General features: G+C 46.6%; 1 protein-coding gene across 1 annotated transcript in view; it reads left to right on the top strand.

The window, feature by feature from the left end:
• The first annotated feature begins 13,352 nt into the window (after window positions 1-13,352).
• The window catches only part of Wdr91 (WD repeat domain 91), a 35,059-nt gene continuing 24,296 nt past the window's right edge, over window positions 13,353-24,115 (top strand). Inside the window, exons 1-6 of the mRNA XM_005365812.3 lie at window positions 13,353-13,480; window positions 14,760-14,939; window positions 15,755-15,962; window positions 17,374-17,456; window positions 18,550-18,680; window positions 19,593-19,758. Of these exons, the coding sequence (XP_005365869.1) occupies window positions 13,358-13,480; window positions 14,760-14,939; window positions 15,755-15,962; window positions 17,374-17,456; window positions 18,550-18,680; window positions 19,593-19,758 (891 nt within the window). The 5' untranslated portion in view covers window positions 13,353-13,357. The remainder of the gene's footprint in view (window positions 13,481-14,759; window positions 14,940-15,754; window positions 15,963-17,373; window positions 17,457-18,549; window positions 18,681-19,592; window positions 19,759-24,115) is intronic.

Raw genomic sequence — 24,115 nt, 5'->3', positions numbered from 1 at the left:
GTCTCAATATATCAGTTCATGCATTCACAAGCACCCACTCGCACCCTCACGACACGAGAGGTAAGAGGTTACTCACACTTAGAACGGCCACTACGGTGCACCCACGGTGCACCGTGCACCGCTGCACCCTCACCCCTTGAGGAACACGAAGGAAGTTTCTCGAAGCCCTGACGTGTCAGTCACTCCCTACTGCCCTCAGCAGAGTGTGAAGAGAGGCTTTTGCCTCAGGCAGAAGACTGGCCTCGTACCCCAAGCTGGGGACCAATCACAGCCCTGTCACTACCCCCACAACCAATGGGGATGCGAGGCGGCGGGCCAATGGGAGCACGGGCACTGGTCGAGACACTGTAACAAGTTGCCAGAGGTTGCCAGAGGATGTGGAAGGAGCGGGCTGACCTTCTCACCTCATCTGGGCGCCAAACGCCAGTTCTCACATTCCTCAACTGGGGCAATGAAGGAAAAGGAAGAAAAACGTGAAGATGCAAGGGGGAATAGGTACAGAATAGGAGCGAGGAATGGAGGGATGATGGGTCTAAAATTGTGGAGAACCTTAAAGGTCAGATAAAAATGCAGAAAAGAAAAGAGAGAGAGAGAATGTGTTCAGTTGTTTGTGTGGCAAGTAACAGTTTTCCTCCATCTTAGGAGCGAGAGGGGTTGGGGGCGGGCAGCGATGGACTACTAATTTTCACCTCAAATACTGATGCTCTGTTATCATTAAGCCTCTTTTTCCCCTTGTATCTGAAATATCTGTAATGATTCTGATGCCTCCACGTCAATCTGACACATTAGGAGCGTCGCCACGCACTCGTAGAGGAAAAAAAGCGAGTAAAAATACCCTTGGAAGGCGAGAGGCGCAACCTATGAGTAGGACCAAGGGCGCCTCCTGCACTCTGACCTTAGGTCAGCTCCTTCAACACCACCCTCCGCCCACGGGGGTCACACAGAGGTCACTTGAGGTAGCAGAAGCAGCCGGGGCTTTGGTAGCACCAGAAGTTGGGTTCCAGTCCAGGATCTACTTCACAGTGACTGTGTTGGCTATAAAGGAGCCCCTCTTTAAAATATGCAACAGAGTGCCTTAAATTGGACTCTGGTGAGGCAGTGCTGTCTTTCAAAGGGTTTTGGTATATTTTATATTTTAAACAACAAAATAAAAATTGTCCAGTGGGCATGGTGGGGCACAGCTGTAATGACAGCCATCAGGCAGCTGAGGCAGGGAAATTGCTTGAAGCTGGCAGCTAACCTGGAAATGAAGCTCTTGCTCCTGGCCGGAAACAGGGTTGGTACATAAGGCACAGGAGTAGGACCAATGGAGACCCTTTACCAACCCCTTCCCCAACAAGTAGGGGTGTTGTAAGCCAGTGGAGCTTGAGCACTGGAAGGCGCTGCAGCGAATTGCCAGATTGATATGGGAAAGGGTAGCATGCACAGGTCTAGCAGCAAGTCCGCTCGCAAAAGCTTGTTACATAAACCACATCCAAATGGCAGCTGCTTCTTACGCCCTTGGAGGCAAATTTAAAATGTATCAAGTTCTGCTTCTGACTCCTGGGCAGCCTTTGATGTGGGTTTCTGAGCGCCTGAGGGATGGCTCTCAGGTGGTCCCCACGCCTGCATCTATGACCTTTCTCCTGACTCTGCTCAAACCTCCCTAAGTGGGGCTGGGGCTGCTGGGAGCAGAGTGGATACTGAGTTTGTGAACCTGTGTCTTGGGGAGCCTTGTCCTTACTCTGGGAGGTGCGTGGAGGTTTGCAAACTTTGACCTCTGACCCGCCTCAGATTTTAATCTAGTTACCAACCCCTCTGCCTACTTCACGTGCTAACACACACACACACACACACACACACACACACACCACGCACTAACACACACACACGTGCACACGCGCACACACACACACACGCGCACACACTTCCTTCCACACTTTGACCCCCATGAAGGCAGCTCTGCACTCCGAAGGAATGCGATTATGGGGTGGGGTCATTCCTACGCACAGCAGCCTGGTTTCTTTAGTAAAAATGAGATCTTTAGGCAACTGTTCACCGTCAAGGCAGGAGGCTCCTCAATGGTAGAGCTTCCGGGGCCCAGCAATCTCCATACCACTGCCATCCTCCGAAACTCACCTCTCCTTCCACGTGACACAACGCCTGTCCTACCGTCGAGTCCTAACAGAAAACTTTCACGAACCCTGCCTGTGTTAGACTAACTCTGATGGCTACTTAAGTTCTGCGTCCTTTGACCCTGACTTTTAAAAACAGCTATTTTTTTTTTTAATTTATGTGTATGAGGGTTTTGCCTGCATGTATGTCTGGCAGATGCCAGAAGAGGGTGTCAGATGCCCTGGAGGTAGACAGTTGTGAGCTGGCATGTGGGTGCTAACAACTGAACCCAGGTCCTCTACAAAAGCAGCAAGTACTCTTAATGGTCAGACCATCTTTCCAACCATTTCAAGTGTGGAGGCCTAAGACTCTTTTTATTTTTATCTATTTTTTCCACCCTGCAAACAAAATCAGAGTGATGGCTCATGAGTCGATGGACGGATAACCTGGCAGGCAGAGAAGCAGATGGTTTAGTAGGGGACTTGGCTCACATGGTTTTGAAGGCTGAGAAACCCATGACAGAGGGTTTCTAGGTTCAGGACCCTGGGATGCCAGTAGCATGGTTCGGTTCTTGTCTGAAGGTCTCAGGGCCCGGCATCTGCTGAAGGAAATGTTAGTTGAAGGCTGGAAGTCTGAGTGCAGAGGGAGCCGCTGGTGTAAGCCTGGGGTCAAAAGGCTAGAGAGCCCGAAACTCTGATGGAGAGAGAGAGAGAGAGAGAGAGAGAGAGAGAGAGAGAGAGAGAGAGATATTATGATTTCTCTTGTTTTGTTTGTTCGTGCTCCCAGAGAGTGAGCTGGTGAACTTGACCTTGGCTTAGGAAGGTATTTCTGCTATACTAGAAAAGCTGGTAAGAAGGGGGAACCCACAGGTGGGGCTTTTAAGTGGGTTTCACCCTTCCTCTCCCTCTCCTCATTCTCCTCTCCCCGTCTTCCTTTCTTTCTTTGGCCTGTTTTTACTGTGTAGCCCAGGCTAGCCTCAAACTGCAGATCCACTTTCCCCAGTCTCCCGATCACTGGGAATACAACCATGTGCCACCGCGTCCCCCCAACACCTGTTGTGTTTTTAAACTGGCAACAAGAAAACTGCAGAGAGAGTCTTGAGACACAGATCAAGCTGGGGTGATGATGTAGGGAGTTTGGAGGATGGGTAACTATCTTCACAGGACAGTGGAATCCGCTAGACAGGGTACAGACCCTGATATAAGGAGACAGACAATGTCCCTAGGAGAAGCAGAATTGACTCTTGACAGACCGTGAGATGAAGCGTGAAGAGCAGGATGGTGACAGTGAAAGAGGGATTTCTGGAAAAGGAGCAGGAGGGGAGAAATGGAGGACTCTCCCAGGCTGTTGCAGAGGATAGAAGCTGGACTGTAGATAGGGATGAGTCCCCATGCTCCCTCACAATTGGCTTTTGCAAAAGTCTTACTACTTATTAACTTAGGTGACTCAAATTGTTTCTTTAGTGAAAGTAATACATTTTACAGCCTTGTAAACTCACAGACTCAGGCTGGCCTAATAGCTTTATTGGTGGCTTGCTGCCCTGTGCAAACGGGGATTCCCTGCCTGTGGGGTGGAAGACTAGGCAATTCAGAGGGCAGCAGATTCCTACTCTGATCTGACCCATGCCTCTGTGATCCGAGAGAAAGCGGCTTACTTTCTGTATTAGTAGCAGCCAGACCGAGGCTGTCGGTAGGCTCTAGCTTGAGGCTTGGAAACTGTAGTTTATCAGTAGCATGCTTGCCTGGCATGCATGAAGCCTCTGGTTCAATTCCCCACACCACTGCAAACAAGACACAGCATGCAGAAGTTAAAAGGAAAGTTTTAGTCCAGCAGCACCTTATGTGTAAAAATCTGGGAGGTTAGTTAAGGGCTTTGCATGACTTAGCACTAAGAAATGGCTGTTCTGGTCAGGCATGATGGTTTATATCCGCAATCCCAGCATTCGGGAGGCAGAGGCAGAAGGATCACTGCATGTTCGAGAACAGCCTGTTTTATATATGGAGTTCTGGGTCAGCCTGGGCCACACAAAAACAAAAAGATACAGCTGTCATGGGAAGTGAAGATGCTACTTTAAAAGATTTCATTTACTATAATTATAAATTAAGTTGAATATATGTTTGTAGTAAGGAATTTGAACAATATTAGAGCATATAAAAATTCAGGCAACACCTATACATCTAATACCTCTCTTACATACAACCAAAAATTGCTACTTTTTTGGATGTGTTTGTATAGAGAGCATCACCAAAAGTAATGGTATTTCACCTAGAATTCATGTCATACTTCTCATGGTGATGGGGAGGCAGCTCAGTTAGTGAAATACTTGCTGTTCAGACGTGAGGATCTGGGTTCGCATCCCTGGCATCCACGTGAAGAACCAGGTGTGAGGGTGCATGTTTGTGATCCCAGCTCTGAAGAGACAGGAGGACGCCGGGGGTTGCTGGCTAACAGTCTAGCCCACTGGTGAGTTCCAGGTTCCGTGAGAGATCTTGTCTCAAAAAAACAAGGTGAAAAAGCAATTGAGGAAGACTCAACATTAACCTCTGACCTCAACACATGTACACTTGTGAATGCGTGAACATATGTTATGTACACACAAACACATACATACATACATAACATTAAACATTATTTTAAAGTAACCATTAATATTGAACCCGGAGGAACAATACAGAGAGATCCATGTGTTCTTTATTTAGTTTTCCTCACTGATAACATCTTACAAAAAATGGAGCACAATAGCACACAATTGTGATATTGACGTATTTATTTTATTTTTCTTAACTTTTTTTGATTTGTTGTGGATTTCACATTATGCCTTCTTATCTCATTTATCTCCCCAACTGCTGGCATCTGCCCTCTGCCCTCTGCCCTCTGCACTTGCAACCTCCCCTGAAATACAAAACCAAATTAAAAACAAAGCAAAACAACAAGCAAACAAAAGGAGAAGAATCTTGTGGAGACTGTCATGTGTCTCGAGTTAACCCTTTAGTTCATTCATCTTTGCTTGCAAGCCTTCCTTGGTCTCTGGTTTCTGCTACTCCATCGATAGTGGGTTCTCACTGGGGCTCCTCTTGGAGATCCTGTTGTCTTGTGTTGAGGAGATTCTGCTGTTTGGATTCTGTAGGTTTGTCTTCTTCACAGGCTATACAACAGATTGCAGATTCAGTGGATGTTGGGCTGGGCCAGCTCAGCCTGGTTCTGGGCCTGGGTGGTAGGTGTTATGGTTTTCATCTCTTTAAGAGACAAGCCACGCTCACTCCCGGCAACCCCTGCCCTCCTCCCACCATTTTGGATTCTGTTTGTCCCCTCTTGGAGAACGTGCACGTCTCTTCTCTCTCAGGCCCTTCTCTGTCTCTCTCTCTCCTTTCTCTCTTCTTCCCCCCCTCGCTCTCATTTAAGTAATAAATATTCAATTCTATTTTGTATGATGTGTCTGCCCATGTCCCTTCAACCCGCCGCCTGCTCACACCCGCTCGCTGCATGGCGGGACCAGCCCATCCGCTGCAAGCCACTCTCCCAAGGACCTTCTGCCAGCTGCTTGGGACCCGCCAACATTTTTTAAAAATCATAAAATTGGTAGCTTCCTTTTCTACTAATCAGCCTGCTTCCTCAGCCAGTACCAGATATTAGGAAAGAGTTTTTTTTTTTTTTTTTTAAAAAAAAGGTTGAGGATGGTCCCCAAACTCCTATACAGGAATTGGTGAAAATGGCCTTTAAAGTTTTTAATGCCCGAAAAAAATCAGCTGAGTCTTCCTGACAGACAAAGCTACAACAATCTACAGGCCCAGGCCTTAGCAGCTGCCCTAAGGTCACAGGAAAGGGGACAAGGGAAGCCAATCACAGGGCTCTATCGAGTGTGGCCTAAATGGTCATGTGGCATGATATTGCACTACACCTGCTCTGAGGTTGTGCCCTATCTGCCAGCAACCTGGACACTGAAAATCACAATGCCCCCATGCGGGCTTGTCCTCTATGCCAAGCCACGGAGGTCCGGCCTCATCACCATTGGCAAGTGAAACTGTGCCAGCCTCCAAACGTCTCAGCCTTGCAGAGGACTGACGTTGCCCATAACCCTCTCCTAGCCTAGGGTCATGCTACAAGTGGCAGGTAAGTCCATTATTTTTATTCTCACTCAGGCCTTAAGTTTCCCTCACCAATTTCAGCTATGGGGGTAGACATGACCAGTTCCTTCCCACTTAAAACTGCCACTGCCCTACATTCTTGTAGGACAATTTTTCTCTCATTCTTTCTTAGTGATACCTGCTTGCCCAGCACCCTTACTAGGTGGAGATATCCTTAGCGGCTTTCCCCCAAAGCTTTGTTCCGCTTGTTGGAGTCCCTTTTAACCCCTCCCATCTCCAAGATTCTATTTTACAGGTTCGCTCTTCCTGCCAGACATGTGCCCAGGCCAACCCACAAGGAGCTTTCCACATACACCAGCTTCGTGGACACCAACCGGGCAAAGATTGACAGGTTAATTTCACCCATATGCCTACTCAAAAAAACTTCGTTATCTCTTAACACTTGTGGACACTTTTACAGGATGGATAGAAGTGTTTCCAGTCTCCAGGGAAACAGCAGATGCAGTGGCTCAGAGTCATGGAGCTCGTGTCAGAAGCTCTCAACATCTCCTGGACAATGGGACTCATCAAACAACTAAACAAGCTCTCCACTGAACTCAGGTTGTCTTGGCCCTCGCCTCAGGGCCACCCCACGTTCCCCTACTGGCCTGAGCCCTTTTGAGCTGCTTTATGGCAGGTCCTTTCTCCTTAACCATCACCTCCCAGTTCAAACTCCTCCACTGGCGGGGTACCTTCCCTACCTCTCCCTCTTAAGGTCCTTTCTCCATTCACACGCTGACAGTTGTCTTCCTGCCACCACACCAGTGGACCCTAATGCTCTTAAACCTGCCCCGCTCTCCCCAGGGGACAGAGTACTCCTCAAACAGTTAACTCCTAGATCTCTCGAGCCTCGATAGACAGGACCTCACATGACACCTGCCTTCTCATCTCCCCCAAGGAGCAGCTGCCTGCCTTCTCCAGGATGACAGTTCATGGGATGCCTTTCCAGCCACACCTCTCGCTAAATGTGGACACCTGGCTCTCCTCTTCCCCACGCCGCTCCCTGCCCGCAGGAAGTAGCCGGATTTGAGTCTACGCCCTTTGTTCCCAAAGAGAGCCTGAGTGTTTATCATAATTACCATTCCAATTTTCTGTCACCCCTATATCCAAAGAGTCTAGAATGTTAAGTTGGGAACATAGGTCCCAGTCCCTCGCATCTATCCCAGCCCCCAGGCCTGGTCTGGACTTCAAATCCCAGCAGGCCAGGTCCTGACCCCACCCCCGGTCAGGACCACTCCCCAAGGTACTTAAATGATCCCCCCAAAAGAAGAACACATGGTCTCCCTTTCTTCCTCCCGGGGTCGCGTTCCTGCGGCTTCTTGGTTTTCCCCTTGGGGCCACCCGAGAGCACAGACAGATCGGATATTTCTTAATTTGGCTTGTTTTGATTTGGCTTGATTGGGAATTTTTGCGTCGTCAGAGAGTTATTATTAAGAAATATTCCTGGGGAGGAGGTGAAAATTTGTTATAATAATAATAATAATAATAATAATAATAATAATAATAATAATAATAATAATAATAATAATCTTCAGTATAATAAAGGTACAGTTTACAAAGTGAAAAAAAAGAAATATTCCTAACAAATTTTTTAAATTATTTTTTATGAATATGAGTGTTCTATTTATATGTACATATTTTTGCCAGTAGAGGGCACCAGATCCCACTAGAGATGGTTGTGAGCCACCATGTGGTTACTAGGAATTGAACTCAGGACCTCTAGAAGAGCAGCCAATGCTCTTCACCACTGAGCCACCTCTCCAGCTCCACGATATTTATATTTTCAAGTTAATTACTTCAGTGAGATTTCCTTGTGTCTCTATGTGTATCTAGTGAGGTTTCTTTGTGTCTATATGTGTATGAGTTTCATCTCACACAGGTACATCCACAACCAGTCAGGATGCAGACCGATTTCACCGTATGAATCCCTTGCACTGCCCCCTTAATGATGGCACCCCCTTATCTCCTCATGTCCACTAACCCTTCATGAGTGGTACAGTTTTCTTTATGCCAAATTTCACTCTTTCAAAGGTAGCCTATAAATAAAATCATATTGTCAAAGAACATCTGGATTATTTCCAGTTTTTTGTTACTCTGAATAAACATTTGTATACAGTTTTTTGAAAGTGATTCATTTATATAGTTTGAATGAAAATGGCCCCATAGGTTCATAGGGAGTGGCATTACTAGGGGTGTGGCCTTGCTGGAGTAGGTGTGGCCTTGTTGGAGGAAGTGTGTCACTGGGGGTGAACTTTGAGGTCTCAGATGCTCAAGCCAGGCCCAGTGTCACTCTCTCTTCCTGCTGCCTGCTGATCTGGATGTAGAACTCTCAGCTACGCCTACAGCACCATATTTGCCTGCATGCCACCATGCTTGCTGCCAGTATGATAATGAGCTAAACCTCTGAACTGTTAAGTCATCCCCAAGTAAATGTTTCCTTATAAGAGGTGCCATAGTTACGAAGTCTATTTGCAGCAATAAAACCCTAAGAGAATTTATCTTTACTTTATGTACACGAATGTCTGCCTGCACATATGTATATGCATTGTGTGTGTGCCTGGTGCCCACTGAGGTCAAGAGGTCGTCGGATCCCCTGGGGCCAAAGTTACAGCTGTTTGCTAACCTTTATGTAGTTAGAAGTTAGAAGCTGAACTCGGGTCCTCTGCAAGAGCAGCCAGTACTCTTAACAGCTGAGCCATCTCTCCAGTCCTTGTATAAGTGTTTTTTAACGTTAAAGATACATGTCTTCTTTCTCTGGGAAAACCCCTCAGAGTGTTATTCCTGGTTCGTATGTTTTTCTTTTTCTTTCATCTGCAGTTCTGTAAGAAACAACCTGATTAGTTATGATTAGTTTTGGAGAGTGGTCCATACATCTAGACACGTAGTGGAACTGTCATTGGTGATGCTGCAGGCAGTATAGCCCAGCACTGGCCGCAGCAGCCTGACGACTTCCCTTGTCCCCACTCAGGTAAAGCAAGCGTTCTGACATCACGGCCGAAAAGAATTTCAGAAACATAAGAGTTAGAGTTTATTATAAAATATTTTTAAACATGTTTAACTATGGGATTAACAGCAAGAAAGGTACTCAGGGAAAAAGATAAGGCACGCTGAAGAGAAGGCGTGGGTTTTCCAGTTGGAGAGGCTTGTTTGAGTAGCTGTAGACGCCATCTCTTTTGCTCTGAAGTTAGATTACAAAGGGTTGCTAGAAGACTTCTTCTACCTCTTTTTTGATAAATGGGATTGTAGGGTGGCTCTGAACCACAGTGCCTGCATGAGGGTGTTAAGACATACCTTTTCATGAAAATTAGAGTTTCTTGTACGATTCCTGGAAAACTGCAGGCTTGAAGCTGGCAAAGGACAAAAGCCATATATCCTTAGGCGTTAATCATGGTTTATTGTTGTTTTAAAATTGTCAATCTTGTTGCAATTCTTGATTCTCAGCTGGCAAGGGGCTGCAGCCAGGCTCCAGAGTGAGGGGCTCCTCTCCTTTCCCTGGTTCCATAATTTCCCAGAGCTTCCTATCTGGTCTAAAAGCATCCCTCCAAGTAATTAACTATTATTTTAAAAAGTCTAAAATCGGAATGACTTCATAATATCGTAAAGGATAGAACACAGCTTACAACAGTTTCTCCTAGTGGTGAGCAGAAACAACAACAATAAACCCCAAGCCAGAAAACAACAGCAGACTGGGGCTTGGGCAACACAACTGTCTTCTATTCTGTAGAAAGCTCTGAATGACCCAATTATACTTTGTGGGGGGGGGGGGGCCGGGATATCTGGCAGGAGAACAGGAGAGAGGCCTGGGATGGGGGGACGGTTGGGTGGAGAGCAGTATAAAAATGCTATCACATGCTTCTAGTGTGTGTGTGTGTGGGGGGGGGGTGAGGTAGGATGGCCATGCTTTGGGCCCCGTGTTGCTGGCTTGAACCTTCTTGGTTTAGTTTCCAGCTAAGCCATATCTCTGCTTCCTCAGATTTCCTGCCTTGTTTGAAGACGGCGCGGCCCTAACCGACACGGCCCTCCGTACATGTTTATTGTGCATCGGCTATGAGCTCGATGCTTTCTTATGCTCTGCGCATACAGTAGGAAACAAGACAGATGATAACCTCTCTTTCCATCTCTCCAGCTTACACTTGCATCGAGGGAGAGGCAGACAATTCATCAAATGAGGAAAACATTGATTTAGCAAGACAGTCCCTAAGTGCTAGATAGAAACAGACAAATAGGCAAGGGGGATGAGGAACGAGTGGTAGGGTTGATACTCTTTGCCAAGGGCAGCCAGAGAAGGCCTTTCTAAGGCGTTAACTATTACAGTCTGAGTGTTATATTTTAAAACTTGAACGCCACTGGGATGTTGTTCTGAGGGGGACACTTTTGAGAATCCCGTGTTTGACAGCCTGGGTGACAAGGAGTGTGTATTCTAAACACTCCCTTGTTTCTCTTCATTGCTCTCAGAGTATTGAAACAATAGTTCTCAAAGAACTGGAATTTCCCTGGGAATCTGGTAATGGGGAAGGGAAAGGCCGAAACCTGGTGCTAGCCAGAACAGGAACTTCTCTCCCAGGGAGAGGTTTTGCTCATCTCTGACGTCTTACAAGACCACCTTGCCGGAAAGGCTGGAATTGAGACAGTGATGGCCAGTGATGGGCAGGACCACACCTTGACCAGGACTGATTCCTTTGCACACTTATTGCCCTCTCCTTAAACCTATCCTCGTGTCAAGGCAGCAAACTTGTGGGGCACTGGATTAAAAAAAAAAAATCCACTTCCCAATATGGCCACATTGAATAAACCTCCTTCTTCTGCCTTTTGTTTGTTTTTAATTAGGCCACGGAGGACTGGAGTCTCAACTTAGCTTGACAGAGCTGCAGGGACCTGCGTTTGATTGGAAAAACTCTGCTAACACTGGAGCCTTGATTTTCAACTTTCTGGGCACCGCAACTCTGAGAACTAAGTTTCTGTTTCATAGCTGCTCAGCTCATGATATCTTGTTAGGGAAACAGACAGAAACCTAAGACATGACATTTGGACAAAGCTCGGAAGGAGGGAGGTCAGCTAGCTCTCCATGTGAGGGCCTGAAGGCCTTCCAGACTGAGGAAGGTGTTTACGAGGGGGCACGGAGGGACTGATGTCCATCATTAGAAAGCTAATCTTGAGGCTGCAGGCATGGTCCAGCAGTTGAGAGTACTTCCTCCACAACCACGAAGACCAGAGTGTGGGTCTCTGCACCTGTGCAACAAGCTGGATGTCCGTATAAATAAATGTAACCTTAGTTCTGAGGCGAGCAGGGCCAGTAGGGTTGCTAAGGTTTGCTGGCTTCCAGTGGAGACAGGAAAATAAGAGCCCCAGTTCCAGGGACAGACCCTGTGTCAAAAGGAATAGTTAGAATACGATAAAAGATACCCACAATCTCTTTGGGCCCTCCCATCAGCATAGACAGCCACACCCATGTGCCTATAAATCAATCAATCAATCAATCAATCAATTTTTTTAAAAGAAAGGGTCTTACTCTGTAGCCCTGACTGGTCTCAAATTCACAGAGATTTGTCTAGCTCTACCCCAGAGTACATACACACCATCATGCCTTTATGCCTTCATGCACTATCTTTTTTTTTTTTTTTTGATTTTGAGACAGGGTTTCTCTGTGTTACAGCTCTGACTGTCCTGGAACTTGTTGCTTTGTAGACCAGGCTGACCTTGAACTCACAGAGATCCACCTGCCTCAGCCTGCTAAGTGTGCCCGGGTTAAAGCCGTGCACCACCAATTCTGCAGTGTGGGTATTATCATTGACATTTTGCAGATGGAGAAATAAGGCAAAAATACGTATGCCTTGTAAAAACTTCAAATAATTTTCTAAAAGTAAAAAGAACAAAAACAAAAAGGAACTGAAAGTGCTTCAGAGAAACAATTGACTAGTTATTTTACAATTTTTCCGAGTTTAAAAAATCTTTACAAAAATATTTTTAAAAACTAACAAATAGTCGGGCAGTGGTGGCACACACCTTTAATCCCAGCACTCGGGAGGCACAGTCAGGCAGATCCCTGTGAGTTCGAGGCCAGCCTGATCTATAAGAGCTAGTTCCGGGACTGGCGCCAAAGCAACACAGAGTAACCCTGTCTCGAAAAAATATCAAAAACATAAATAAATAACAAGAAACTTGGACCATAGGCCACACACTTCTGAAATTTGCCTTTCTCTCTCTCTCTCTCTCTCTCTCTCTCTCTCTCTCTCTCTCTCTCTCCCTCTCTCTTTAAGGGATACGTCTTGGTTGGTATAGTTAACTCTTCCTCCTCCGGAACTCAGGGCGAGGCAGACAGGCCTGGTGGTGCGGTGTTCCTTATTGCCAAGTTCAAGACCTGTGTGGCAATTTACTGAGAGGGAGAAAACCAAAACCACACCTAATCCCAACCAACCAAACAACAAAAGGCCAGGGCATTGCAGACAACTCAGCGACAGTATGCTTGCCTAGCATGTGTGAGGCCCTGGGTTCAGTCCCCAGAACTGGAAAGAAAAGAGAAGCAAGCTGGGGTTTTGGGAATTGACTTCACACGGGTCATTTTACCTGTGGGTGCTCCAGTTTTCTCCATTTTTTAAAAATTTAATTTTATTTTTATTTTCTGAACATACTTTTTTGCCTGCATGTATGTTTGTGTGAGGGTCCTCTGGAACTGGAGTTACAGACAGTTGTGAGCTGTCATGTGGGTGCTGGGAATTGAACCCGGGTCCTATTTGGAAAAGCAGTCGGTGCTCTTAACCGCAGAGCCATCTGCCCAGTTTTCTCCATTTTTAAGAGGAGAGACGAGGACAAAAGATTCTGCAGTGTCATGCTAATAAGCTGGGGACAGCACTCTCTTCCCGCCCAGTGACTTTCTGAAACGTTCGCAAGGTCCAGTCCTATTTTACTTGGACCGAGGCAGCGGCGTCAGCCACTCAGGTGACACTCCAGGGCTCCCAGAAAACTGCGGTTCCGCGGAGACGATCCGGAACCCGGGGAGAGTGGGGCGGGGCGCCCGATTGGTAGGCTGGCTGTAGCGTGACGTAGGAGGCGCCCGAGCTAGACCCCGCCCCGTCCCGCTAGGCCCCGCCTCTCCGCCCTGTGCCGCTGGGGTCTCTAGCGGCGCGCGCGCGCGCGCAGCGATGGCGGAGGCGGTGGAACGCACGGACGAGCTGGTCCGGGAGTACTTGCTCTTCCGTGGTTTCACGCATACACTGCGGCAGCTGGATGCGGAGATCAAGGCGGACAAAGAGAAGGGGTTCAGGGTGAGGGACCGGCAGGGGTGGCAGAGGCGGGTAGATAGGGGAACCGGCCTCCTGCTCCAGCACTACCCTCCGGTGCTAGGGCGGCGCTGTCACTGCCTGGTGAGGGACTGCAGACGTCTGGAGTCTGGCCCTCGCTTGACATAGGAGGGACTGAGGCCGGGAGAGGGTTGTGACTTGCCTGAAGTTGCTTAGTGAGTCAGGAGCATCGGGTCCCTGATTCCTGGTCCAGGGCTCCACCACTCCACTCCATTCCAAACCCTCTCTGCAGGTGCTGGCCAATGGTTGGCCGGCGTCGCTACGAAGCTTTAAGAGCCAAGGTGGGGTACAAGGCTGAGTTCTGGCTGAAGAAATATTCAAGTATTGGCTGTCTATAGTAGCGGGAGCAAAGGGGGCTGCGGCCTGGAACGCTGGCTGGGCTCAGGTCTGGGGAATTATCAGGGACTCATTGGCAGTTTCTGTTCTGCAGTTCAGGAAGATCTCCCTGCACGTTTTTTAAAACACAAACTTCCATGATACTATTTTCCATTGAGAGGTGCTTGGAACTTCTTTGCTTATGACTTGTATGTTTGTATGTACCTAGTTAAATTGGTCCTGGGCAGATGGATTGGGGGAGGTAGTGAGCCAGTAGCTGAAGGAAGTTAGGATATTGGTTCCTGCCCTGTGAAGTTAGTGCTCACTTGGTGGCAAAGCAAAGCGTCTCCCTGCTCCAGACAGCAGTGTCCTGATCTACTTCTGAAACAAAGGGGTTGGATGGACATTGGTATCCAAACCAGGTTTCTGATTGTCTACTCTGGCGTGAAGATTGTCTTTGGCTGAAGGGAGCAGCCACGGAGGGGGCCTCCGGTAATCGCGGTGTTCCTGAAATTGTGGAGCTGGCAGGGAGGACTGTGGAGCTGACTGTCTGGTGCTCTTTCACTCTTGTTTATTTTTAACCGAGGCAACCGCGACCGAAGTTGAAGGGACATTGCCAAGTTGATCAAGGAGACCCAACACCTGGTGCCAAAACTCTTGCATATTGGACTATCTCTGAGCTTGCTCGAGTGTCAAATCCTATAGCTAGCATCAGAAAATAATTTGAAAGCTGTTATATTAATACATCTTGAAAATTTTATAGAGTCCCAACTGATTATATATATATATTTATATTATATATTATAAATATATTATATATATATTTACATCTGGGAGCCCCAGGAAGAATATGGAATTTGTGTTGTATGTAGTGAGGTGGGGATTTCCTCTGTCTCTGGCCACCTCCAATGCGGCTGTCTCCCACCAGGTGGACAAGATTGTGGACCAGTTGCAGCAGCTGATGCAGGTGTATGACCTGGCTGCCCTTCGGGAGTATTGGAGCTACCTGGAGCGCAGGCTCTTCAGCCGCTTGGAGGACATCTATCGGCCCACCATCCACAAACTGAAAACCAGCCTGTTTCGCTTTTATCTGGTCTACACAATCCAGGTTTTTCTTGTTTTTTGACTGTTTTCCTGTCCCCCATGTCTCAGTATCTGTAGATCATCTGATTTGTTTTCCCAGTTCTAGGTCCCATTGATTTTAAGTTTGTAAACTTATGTAGCATTTTAAAGAATATAAACTTTGAGTAATAAAAAAAAAACCCTGCATATATAGCTGGATAGTGGTGGCACACGCCTTTAGTCTCAGCATTGGGTGGATCTCTGAGTTCAAGGCCAACCTGGTCTGTAGAGTGAATTCCAGGACAACCCGAGTTGCACAGAGAAACCCTGTCTCACAAAACAAAACGAAATGTAACTGATCTGGGGGACTCATTTAGATTCTTTGAGTTTCAACCAGAGATTAGTTCCCAGGATGGCATTTGCCATTAGAACCTCAGTTTATTTTTGTCTTTAAACTGGGTCTCTTGTATCCCAGGGTGGCCTCCAACTTGATGTGTGATTAAGGATGACCTTTAACTTTTGAACTTTCTGCCTCTGTATTTCAAGAGCTAGGTGTACAGGTGTGCCACCATGCCTGGTTTTATTCAGTGCCAGGGATCGAACCCAGGACTCTGCATTTGAGACAAAGGCTCTCCCAGCTGAGTGAGCAATAACCCTAGCCCCAGAACTTCAGTAGGAACCAGCTTTGGATTGAGAAAAGGGTGATGCTTTCCTTCTTATTGTGGAGTTTATCAATACAGTTTTGTCACTGGCTTGACAGGAGGTATTCAGAGGCTGTCTGCTCAGCAACCGCGTAGAGCCTGACCTGTGGACTTGTCTCTTCCCCCTCCCTCCCTTGCAACCTTCTTTGTGTCTCGGCAGACAAACAGAAATGACAAGGCCCAGGAATTCTTTGCAAAGCAGGCCACAGAACTCCAGAACCAGGCTGAATGGAAGGATTGGTTCGCTCTGCCCTTCTTGCCATCCCCAGACACCAACCCCATCTTCGCTACCTACTTCTCTCGACAGTGGGCTGACACATTCATCGTCTCTCTGCACAACTTCCTGAGCGTCCTCTTCCAGTGCATGCATATCCTTCCTGCTGCCTGAGGCTGTGTCCGTAGTCTGAGGTACCCAGACACTGAGGAGAGGCCGCTGCTCATGACGTAGCCATTTCTTTCACAAAGTACCCAAAGATCACTGACGTGTGTCATGTGAGGGGCTGGACGAATTGTGGTTATTTTTGTCAGGAGGCCAGGGAGTTATAATTCTTAGTTCTGCAGCTTCTGAACTGTGTTGTTGGCCACAGCTGATATGCGTCGGCAGGGAAGTTGGCAGCTTCTGGGTGCTGGTACCTGGCTCGATCCAGTCGGCTCCAGGGTTTGGAGCAGCCTGGCTTGAGCGTACCCTCTCTCTGTGTATAGCTCATGTTTCTTACCTTTGCTGGGGTTGAGTGGCAGATGAAAACACTTCTTGGGCTGGAGCTTTCTGCCTGAGTTTGTATTTGGTTTACTTTCTGCGACAGTGACCTCAGTGGGCCTCAACTTGCCAGAGTATAGAGTAGCTTTAAGAATATGTGTTCGGGTGTTTGAGAGAGAGCGCGGGGGAGAGAAAACCTCACTGTAACTCACTGCCTACTGTTGTTGAAGGCCCAAGGTCTGATGCCAGCACAATTGTTTCCTACGCTGAACATCTACGAGAGAAGCGAGCCTCATTTGGGATGGGACAGCCTGGTGAGGCCCTGATAAGTCTGAACGTGGTAGAGGTCCACCCACTGCGGCTGTGTTGACCTCTGGGAAGGACATTTTCAGATGGACGGTCCTGCTGTCTCTTCCCCCTTCCTGTTGTGAATAAGTGTGAATCAGATTTTTTACCAGAGCTGCCTTTCTCTTCTCCTTCCTGTTCCCCCTTCTGAGGACTTTCCAGAGAACCTCCCGGGCAGCTGGAACTTGTCGCTCATTATCTTTTCAGTGCAGAACAGGTCACGACTCTGCAAAGTAGGTCACGCACATTGGAACTGCGTTTGCTTTCCTAAGACAGGCCCTACCTGCTCTGTGATTCTAGCAGAACTCTGGGCAGCAGCCGGGAAAGACCACTACCCTAAGCTGGAGTGTGGGTGTTCATGGGGCGTGTGTGGGTATGCAATCTGCAGAATGGTTTTTCCGTCTAAACTTTTGCCAGGGAGAGATACAGCCTGGAGAGACATTAACTGGGTCGTTGGCACTGACCTTACTAAAGCTTAGACTGTGTAGTCCATTAGCCCTTCACTGTTGGTGCTGGGGGAAAATGTCTGAGTTTGCATTTATGACTTATACAAGGGCTGGCCAGGCAGTTTGTCATGTGTCTCTGAGTCCAAAGGAGTCAGGCGGTCTGAATTAGCAGACCCACTGACTGGAAGAGGCTCCTTCCCACAATGCCCATTCTGTGGCTCATATTCGGATGTTTCTCTGGGAAGGACTTTGAAATCTTTCTGGGCAGACTTGTTCTTTAACTTTGTGCACCGGTCCCTGTGATCCTGAACTTTGATGCAGAGTGCCAGAGGAGCAACCAGGTTCAAGAAGAGAATGAAGTTCTCCGTCAGAAGGTTTGTTCTGAGCCAGGTCGGAAGCTGGGAAGCACTTCTGCTTTCGGGTAGCAGTGGAGAGCTGGTTAAATAGAGAAAAGGTGAACTGTTCTCAGATGAACAGTGAGTCACCAACTTGGGGCTCTGGGGCTATGCCAGCCCTGATAACCAGAAGTGCCATTAATGTCTGAAGTCAGATGTACTGCATGAGCAATATGGCAGCAAGAACAAACTTGTAAAAAAAAAAAAAAAGACAGTGTGCATTTTGCAGCACCGCACACCTTGGTTCTTTTCATCTCTTTTTCTTTGAAACTGTGTGTGTGTGTAATGTGCCTGTGGGTGTGGGTGCCCATGTAGGCCAGCAGAGGATGTCAGCTCCCTTGGAGTTGGAGTTACAAACCTGTGATCCACCTGATGTGGCTACTCAGGTCCTCTGCAACGTCAGCACTCACTCTCAACTGCTGAGCCTTCTCTCCAGCCCCTGTCTCTCAATTATCTTCCCAGTCTTTTTCCTTAGGTAGCCATACATACACTGTTTATAACCCCGATAGAATTGTTCTGATTCAGCTACGTACTTGACAAAATACTAGCTCCACGACGCCTGTGTTTGCCTTTACATTTTGCCTAAGGAGTCTCCCCATCTTGAAATGAAGTCCTGTGTCTGTGATATTTTTGGGAAAAGGAAGCTTATAAGCTATTTGGGGATTTGAGATTATTGGATTGTTGTCTCCAGACAAGGGCTAAAGATGCTCTAATAACATAATGCATTAAAAAATGTTTTTCTCTGCAAGTTTCAAAGGCCCATTTTGCAGATTCCAAACATCAAAGCAGGATCCCCCCCCTCCCCCAGTGTATTCAGGAAGAAACAAGTCAAGCAATAAAGAGGAAGTAAATCAAATGATAAAAAAAGAGAAAAAAAAACCAGTGGTTTTGGATGTCTAAGGATGATTGACTTTCTCAACCCTTAGAATCCATTATCAGCCGTGACTCTCTCATTTTCCCACTGTTGTTTGGTGAACAGGAGTGCTCCTTACAGCTGGGGTTGGATGTGGCCTGGCCTGTCTAGGGAAGGTCACATGAGGTCACTGGCTAACTGCGCTTTGCCCCTCCTTAGCTTTTTGCACTGCAAGCCGAAATCCATCGGTTGAAGAAGGAAGAGCAACAGCAGGAGGAGGAAGAGGCCTTGGTCCAGCACAAGCTGCCCCCTTACGTCTCCAGTATGGACCGCCTCGGGGACTCGGAGCTGTGAGTGTGCTCGACGGTGTAGTGTCGGTGGGGGAGGCTGCTGTCTCTGCCCTTCCGTCTCTCCTCTTTCTGTGGTCTCAGCTTCACACTGACTTCCTCCCTGGTGGCCCCCCGTGTCTGCTGAGGGAGAGTGGCCAGAGAGGTCTGTGGCACACCTGGTTCCGAGTTGTATACACGAGGCCCCTACTCTGTAAGGCTCTCCCGGCTTGGAGAACTGCACAGCTGGGTCAGGGTCCATGATGGCGGAGTCCAGCAAAACTGCTCCGTAGGATGGAAGGGCTGGTCACCGGAGGTGGGGATGTTCCTCAGGAGAAGCTGCTGAGGGTGTGAAGAAGTAGGCAGTATGGGATAGGAGTTTGAGTGACCTTTAAAAAACAGCCATTTAAAATAGAAGTCCGAGATAGGAGAGAGATAGTAGGCTCTGTAGCTGGAAGGCAAGTGCCAATCAGGGATGGACTGAGGTTTTTGTTAGATGCGTGGAGAAAGTAAAAGGAGACATCCAGAGTTGGTTTTAGTGGTATATTTTATGTAGCCTTATAGTCTCAAACTATGCCAATGCATATTAAAGGCACTTTTTCATGCTAAGTTGTTGTATGCCATTGCGTCTCGCCCCAGCTCATCCCCGTTTGGATGAACATGGTTAGGTGCTCAGTACATGTGTGGCCAGTAGTCCTCAGACAAGGCATTCTGAGCTTTCCTGGGTCTCCCTAAGAGCTGCAGACTTCCCTTTCAGGCCAGATGAACTTCTGGTTCTTTATTCAGGAAACGGTAGCAAAGATCGTGCCACCTTTAAGCCCAGGCCTCAGACCTTAGCTAAGATCTCAGTCACTAACCTCAGCCAGGAGTTGTGTGTTCCTGAGTCTTCCTTGTTGCCCTCCAGTCCCTCACGCTGTGGTGTGTTTCCTTGGCCAGGGCCATGGTGTGCAGCCAGAGGACTGCCTCCCTCTCCCAGTCACCTCGAGTGGGCTTCCTGTCCTCCTTGCTGCCCCAGAGTAAGAAGAGCCCTTCAAGGTTGTCACCTGCCCAAGGCCCCCCTCAGGCTCAGAGTTCAGCCAAGAAAGACTCCCTCAGCAGTCAGGTAAGTGGGGGCCTTGCCTTTGTAGTCCTTGTCAGGGTACTTCTGCCGTCTCATTCCCAGGCCTTCATGCAGTGCCCGCGTCACAGGTGGATGCATGGGTACTTTTCTTCAGGGCCAAATTTTCGGATGTGCTATGGGATCCCAAATTTATTTCTCCTTTTCTTTCTCCTTCCTTCCCTGTATCCTCTTCCACCCAACCCTTTAGACCAGTGATATCTTTGCAGGACAAGAACAGAGATAAAACCATAGAGGAGGAACTGAGGGGAAAAACCAGCAAATCCTAATGAAGCCCCTTTCCCATCTCCCCCTGGCTGGCAGTGCAGGGCATGATGTTGAGATGGAGGAGGGAGGACAGAGTGTACGCAGACATGCTGCTGATGGTGGAGCTTGTTGAGTCTCAGGCTCCCAGTCTCGACTTCCCAGCCCCAAATAGCTGTGCCCTCCGGTTCCCCTGCACCTCTGTGACAACTCTCCGTGTGCCATTCTCTATGAGTGAAGTGACAGACGGTAGCAGAGAGTAGGTTTGGAAGGGTCCCTTCCCTTTGCTCCGGTTTCCCGTGAACTCATAAGGGGTTTTGAGTGTTTGGAAAGCTCAAATGTGAAATGCAACAGTTGGAAATTTTGAATTTTGAGTGATATAAATAAGTGCTAGCCAAACAGTACATTTTAAGTTTGTTTCTTTCACATAAACGTTGGCATTTGCTGATTCTGTAAAGGACTTCTACCATCCTTGACCTTACTTCTATATGGAAAGAGGCCTTTGATGTCTGCTTATGTCCAGAGTAGCCAAGAGTCCCACTGAGGGGTTTCCTAGTGGAGTCTGTCAGACAGAGTTCAGAGTTCACTGCCTTTGGGAATACCCGGTGGCAATGTGGCTCAGTAGAGCGCCCACGTAGCATACTTGGGAAAAGTCTCGAGGGTTATTTTAGACCTTGATTTTTTCTTCTTAAGTGTTTTTACTAGTTACTGAGAAGGCAGATTGTCCTAGTCTATACCTTCTTTCTCCACCTCCTTGGCTTGGATTGCAAGTGGTGGAGTCTGCTTGTGTCCAGCAAGCTGGGATCCTGCACCAGATGGCTACGGGACTATATATGGGTTAATATTGTTGAGCTGGAGACACTGAGCAGGACCCTGGGGGACACAGCTTGAATCCTGGACTCAGGCAGCTTTCTTTACTTCTGGCTCATTGTTTCCTATTCAGATAATCTAAACTCTCCCCAGTTTGCTTGGGATAGTTTGTAGTGTTGACTCCTTCGGGGAAGAACAGAGCTGCCCTTGGTCTCAGAAGTACCCAGCAGAGGCTAACCAGTAAATTTTGGAAGGAACTGGACTCCTGAAGGTCCTAGGAATCATCTTTGAGATCTCAAGGACTGCCAATGCTGTGTGACAGTCACCTCAGCATCCCTGAAGTTTGGAGATGGTCATAAATCAATCAGGACTACCTCTGCCATTGCTTTTCTGAAAGTTCAGATCTTACAAGTAGAGCTTCTGTTCTTTCAGAATGCAGCTACACAAGCTCTACTGTTTGCTTTCTGGGTCTCTCCCAGCGAGCAGTGTTTTAGAAGCCTGATAGATGGTGGGTGGAGCGTTGAGTCTCTTGAAATCCAGCTTCACTCAGATTGAAAGCAAACACAAAGACTGCTTTGGATAAGCCTGTGGCCATGGTTTTGATAAGCGTAGGAATTATGGGTCATGTAGTAAGTTTGAATGGCATGATGTGTAGGTGGAGACTGTTCATTTGTTTCCTGGCTGCCCAGACCCGAAATAATCACACAGAATCTGTATTATTACCATGCTGCTTGGTCTATTAGTTCACACTTCTAATTGGTTAGCTCTTATATCTTAAATTAACCCATTTCTATTGCAGAGGTAGTCTGTGTATTGCTGTGTGGTTGTGGCCTACTGTTAAGGTTCCCAGCATCAGTCTCTTGCAGCAACTATATGGCTTCTCTTTTTGACTCTCCATCTTTCCTGCTCTATCTGTTTAGAATTCCCACCTTGCTCTATTCTGCACTGCAAAAGGACCAAAGCAGATTCATTATTAACCAATGGTACTTATAGCATACAGAGGGAAATCCCACATCACCTCCTTTTTCTGTCTAAATACGAAGGAAGGTTTTTAACTCTAACATAGCAAGATTACACATAACAAAACAGTTACCAAGCAATAATTATAGTTATAATATTTTCCTACTTTATCTTTTATCATAACTAAGGAAAACTATAACTATTTTTCAACTCTATCAAAGACTCTAGAAAGATATTATATTACCTAAGTAAACAGGAAGTGCAACTTCCAAAACTCTAGAATTGACAGAGACCATCTTGCTGCCTGGACAGTCACCCAAAGTTCTTCTGTAACATTGGGGTACCCATCTTCAGCCTACAGGCCCAGAGTATCTGGCAGACTTTTCTATGAAGCAGGAAATTTCTTCTCTCTTAGGCCTTGTATTGGCAAAGTTCATCAGTTGCTTTCTTCTGTGTCCTGCAAAATGTCTGACATTTCTTTCATTTTAAATTTGTTTCAATAAACCAAGATTCATACCAATGCAAAGCAGGAACTCCAAAGGACTGTCTCACCTTCAGGCAACTTCAGCAGTCATTTTTCTGTGGGTCCTGCATGTCCAGTTCATACAGCATAGCATCAAGCAGTCCAGGCAAGAGCAGTTTCTTGCCCAAATGGCCAGCAAACTCTTTATAAGGAGCCTCTTCGATGCCCATCATCCTCTTGAAGTAGATTGGTGCTGCCAGGACAGATGAGTCTCGTTGTCATGAAAAGTCTAAGTTCTTAAACATTTTAAATGCCATATTCTGTTAATTTTTGGAAGGTTTGAAGAATAACTATCCATCTGAAATAGATCTTTGTACATCTAGAAAACCTAAATAACATAACTACAAATTTGACTGTCATAAATGACTATCTATTGACCTGTATTTCTCAATTATACATTACATTTTTAAATGAGCAGCACAAACACAATAACTTAATAAAGAGCAGAAATATATATACATATATATACAACAAAATTGACCTTAAATTTGTTTCAATAAACCAAGATCCATACCAATGCAAAGTATTCATCTCTATAGCATATCACCCTTTATATGTAAACAAACATTTATATATAATATTTGGGAATTTGGGTGTAGTTCTCTCTAAATTGCTTCCTGATTTTTGTTGGGTGAAGTAATTATGGGGTTTGTGGAGACCTTTTAGGGTGTCTTGTTCCATCAAACCAAATTAGTCTGGAAGAAATCCACAGGTTCTCATCCTCTGTAGAAACAAAAGTAGAACCTCTTTCCAAAACAACATATCCTTAGACCCAAATTTTGAAGTCGAGATACCTTTAAAGTATATATGTTGGTTTAGCTTAGAAGTCCCCAGAATCAAATATCTCTCTGTTGTCAAAAAAAAAAATTCAAAGAAAACACAATAATATACATAATTTAGACTCTCTGTGCATATTCCATGTTTATGTGGCTTATTTTTCTTTACTCTTTTAATCTATGACTGTCTGTACTCTCTTTAAAAACTTTACTTTTTTTTTTTTTAAAAATTTACTTCTTTTTATAACTATTTGTCTCTCCCCGGCCTACATATACATATCCAATACCGTGACCCATTTAGAGGTTGATTTCTGTCTGAATCTGTCTTTATTGCACATCTGTAATTATTTTCTGACTAAGAGCACTTTCTTTTTTTAAAATGCTAAGCAGGCATGGCTAGGACCAACTCTGCAGTTCTGACTGCTTGCTCTTCTCAGTCTAACATGGCAGAAGCATGTTTGCTGTTTCTGAGAGCCATGCACATTGCCCCAGCTCCAGGGTCGCAACGGGTCTATGTCAGCATTAAGCAATTTGTAACATGCTGCTCACAGACCCCATTTAAGTGCTTGGCCTCCTGAAGGAGCCAGAGCTGTATGTGCAACTATCATGATCCAGGAAGCCGCCATTTCTTAAAGAAGCTGCATGGTTTTTTGTTTTTTGTTTTTTTTTTTTCTGCTAATGCTGAATCAGGAAGACCTCTCTTAAAGGAGCTGCAGCACCCTTGCTCACTGCCAGCAAACAGGGCCCATCCAGAGTTGTGCTTAACTCTGTTCTTTTATGTCTAGAATTCTTTTCCAAGCTTTTTTAGGTTTCATGTGGATATAGTCAGCCCTGTGGTGGCACACCGATCTATAGATGGAGACTGCTTGTTTGTTTCCTGGCCGCCCAGACCCTAAGTAATCACACAGTAACTGTATTATGGCAACACTGCTTGGCTTATTAGCTCATGATTCTTATTGGCTAGCTCTTATGTCTTAAATGAATCCATTTCTGTTAATCTGTGTATCGCCACATGGTTGTGGCTCACTGG

The sequence above is a fragment of the Microtus ochrogaster genome, unplaced genomic scaffold, assembly GCF_000317375.1.
Source record: "Microtus ochrogaster isolate Prairie Vole_2 unplaced genomic scaffold, MicOch1.0 UNK4, whole genome shotgun sequence".
Lineage (NCBI taxonomy): Eukaryota > Metazoa > Chordata > Mammalia > Rodentia > Cricetidae > Microtus > Microtus ochrogaster.
This window is presented reverse-complemented; position numbering and strand designations above follow the sequence as displayed.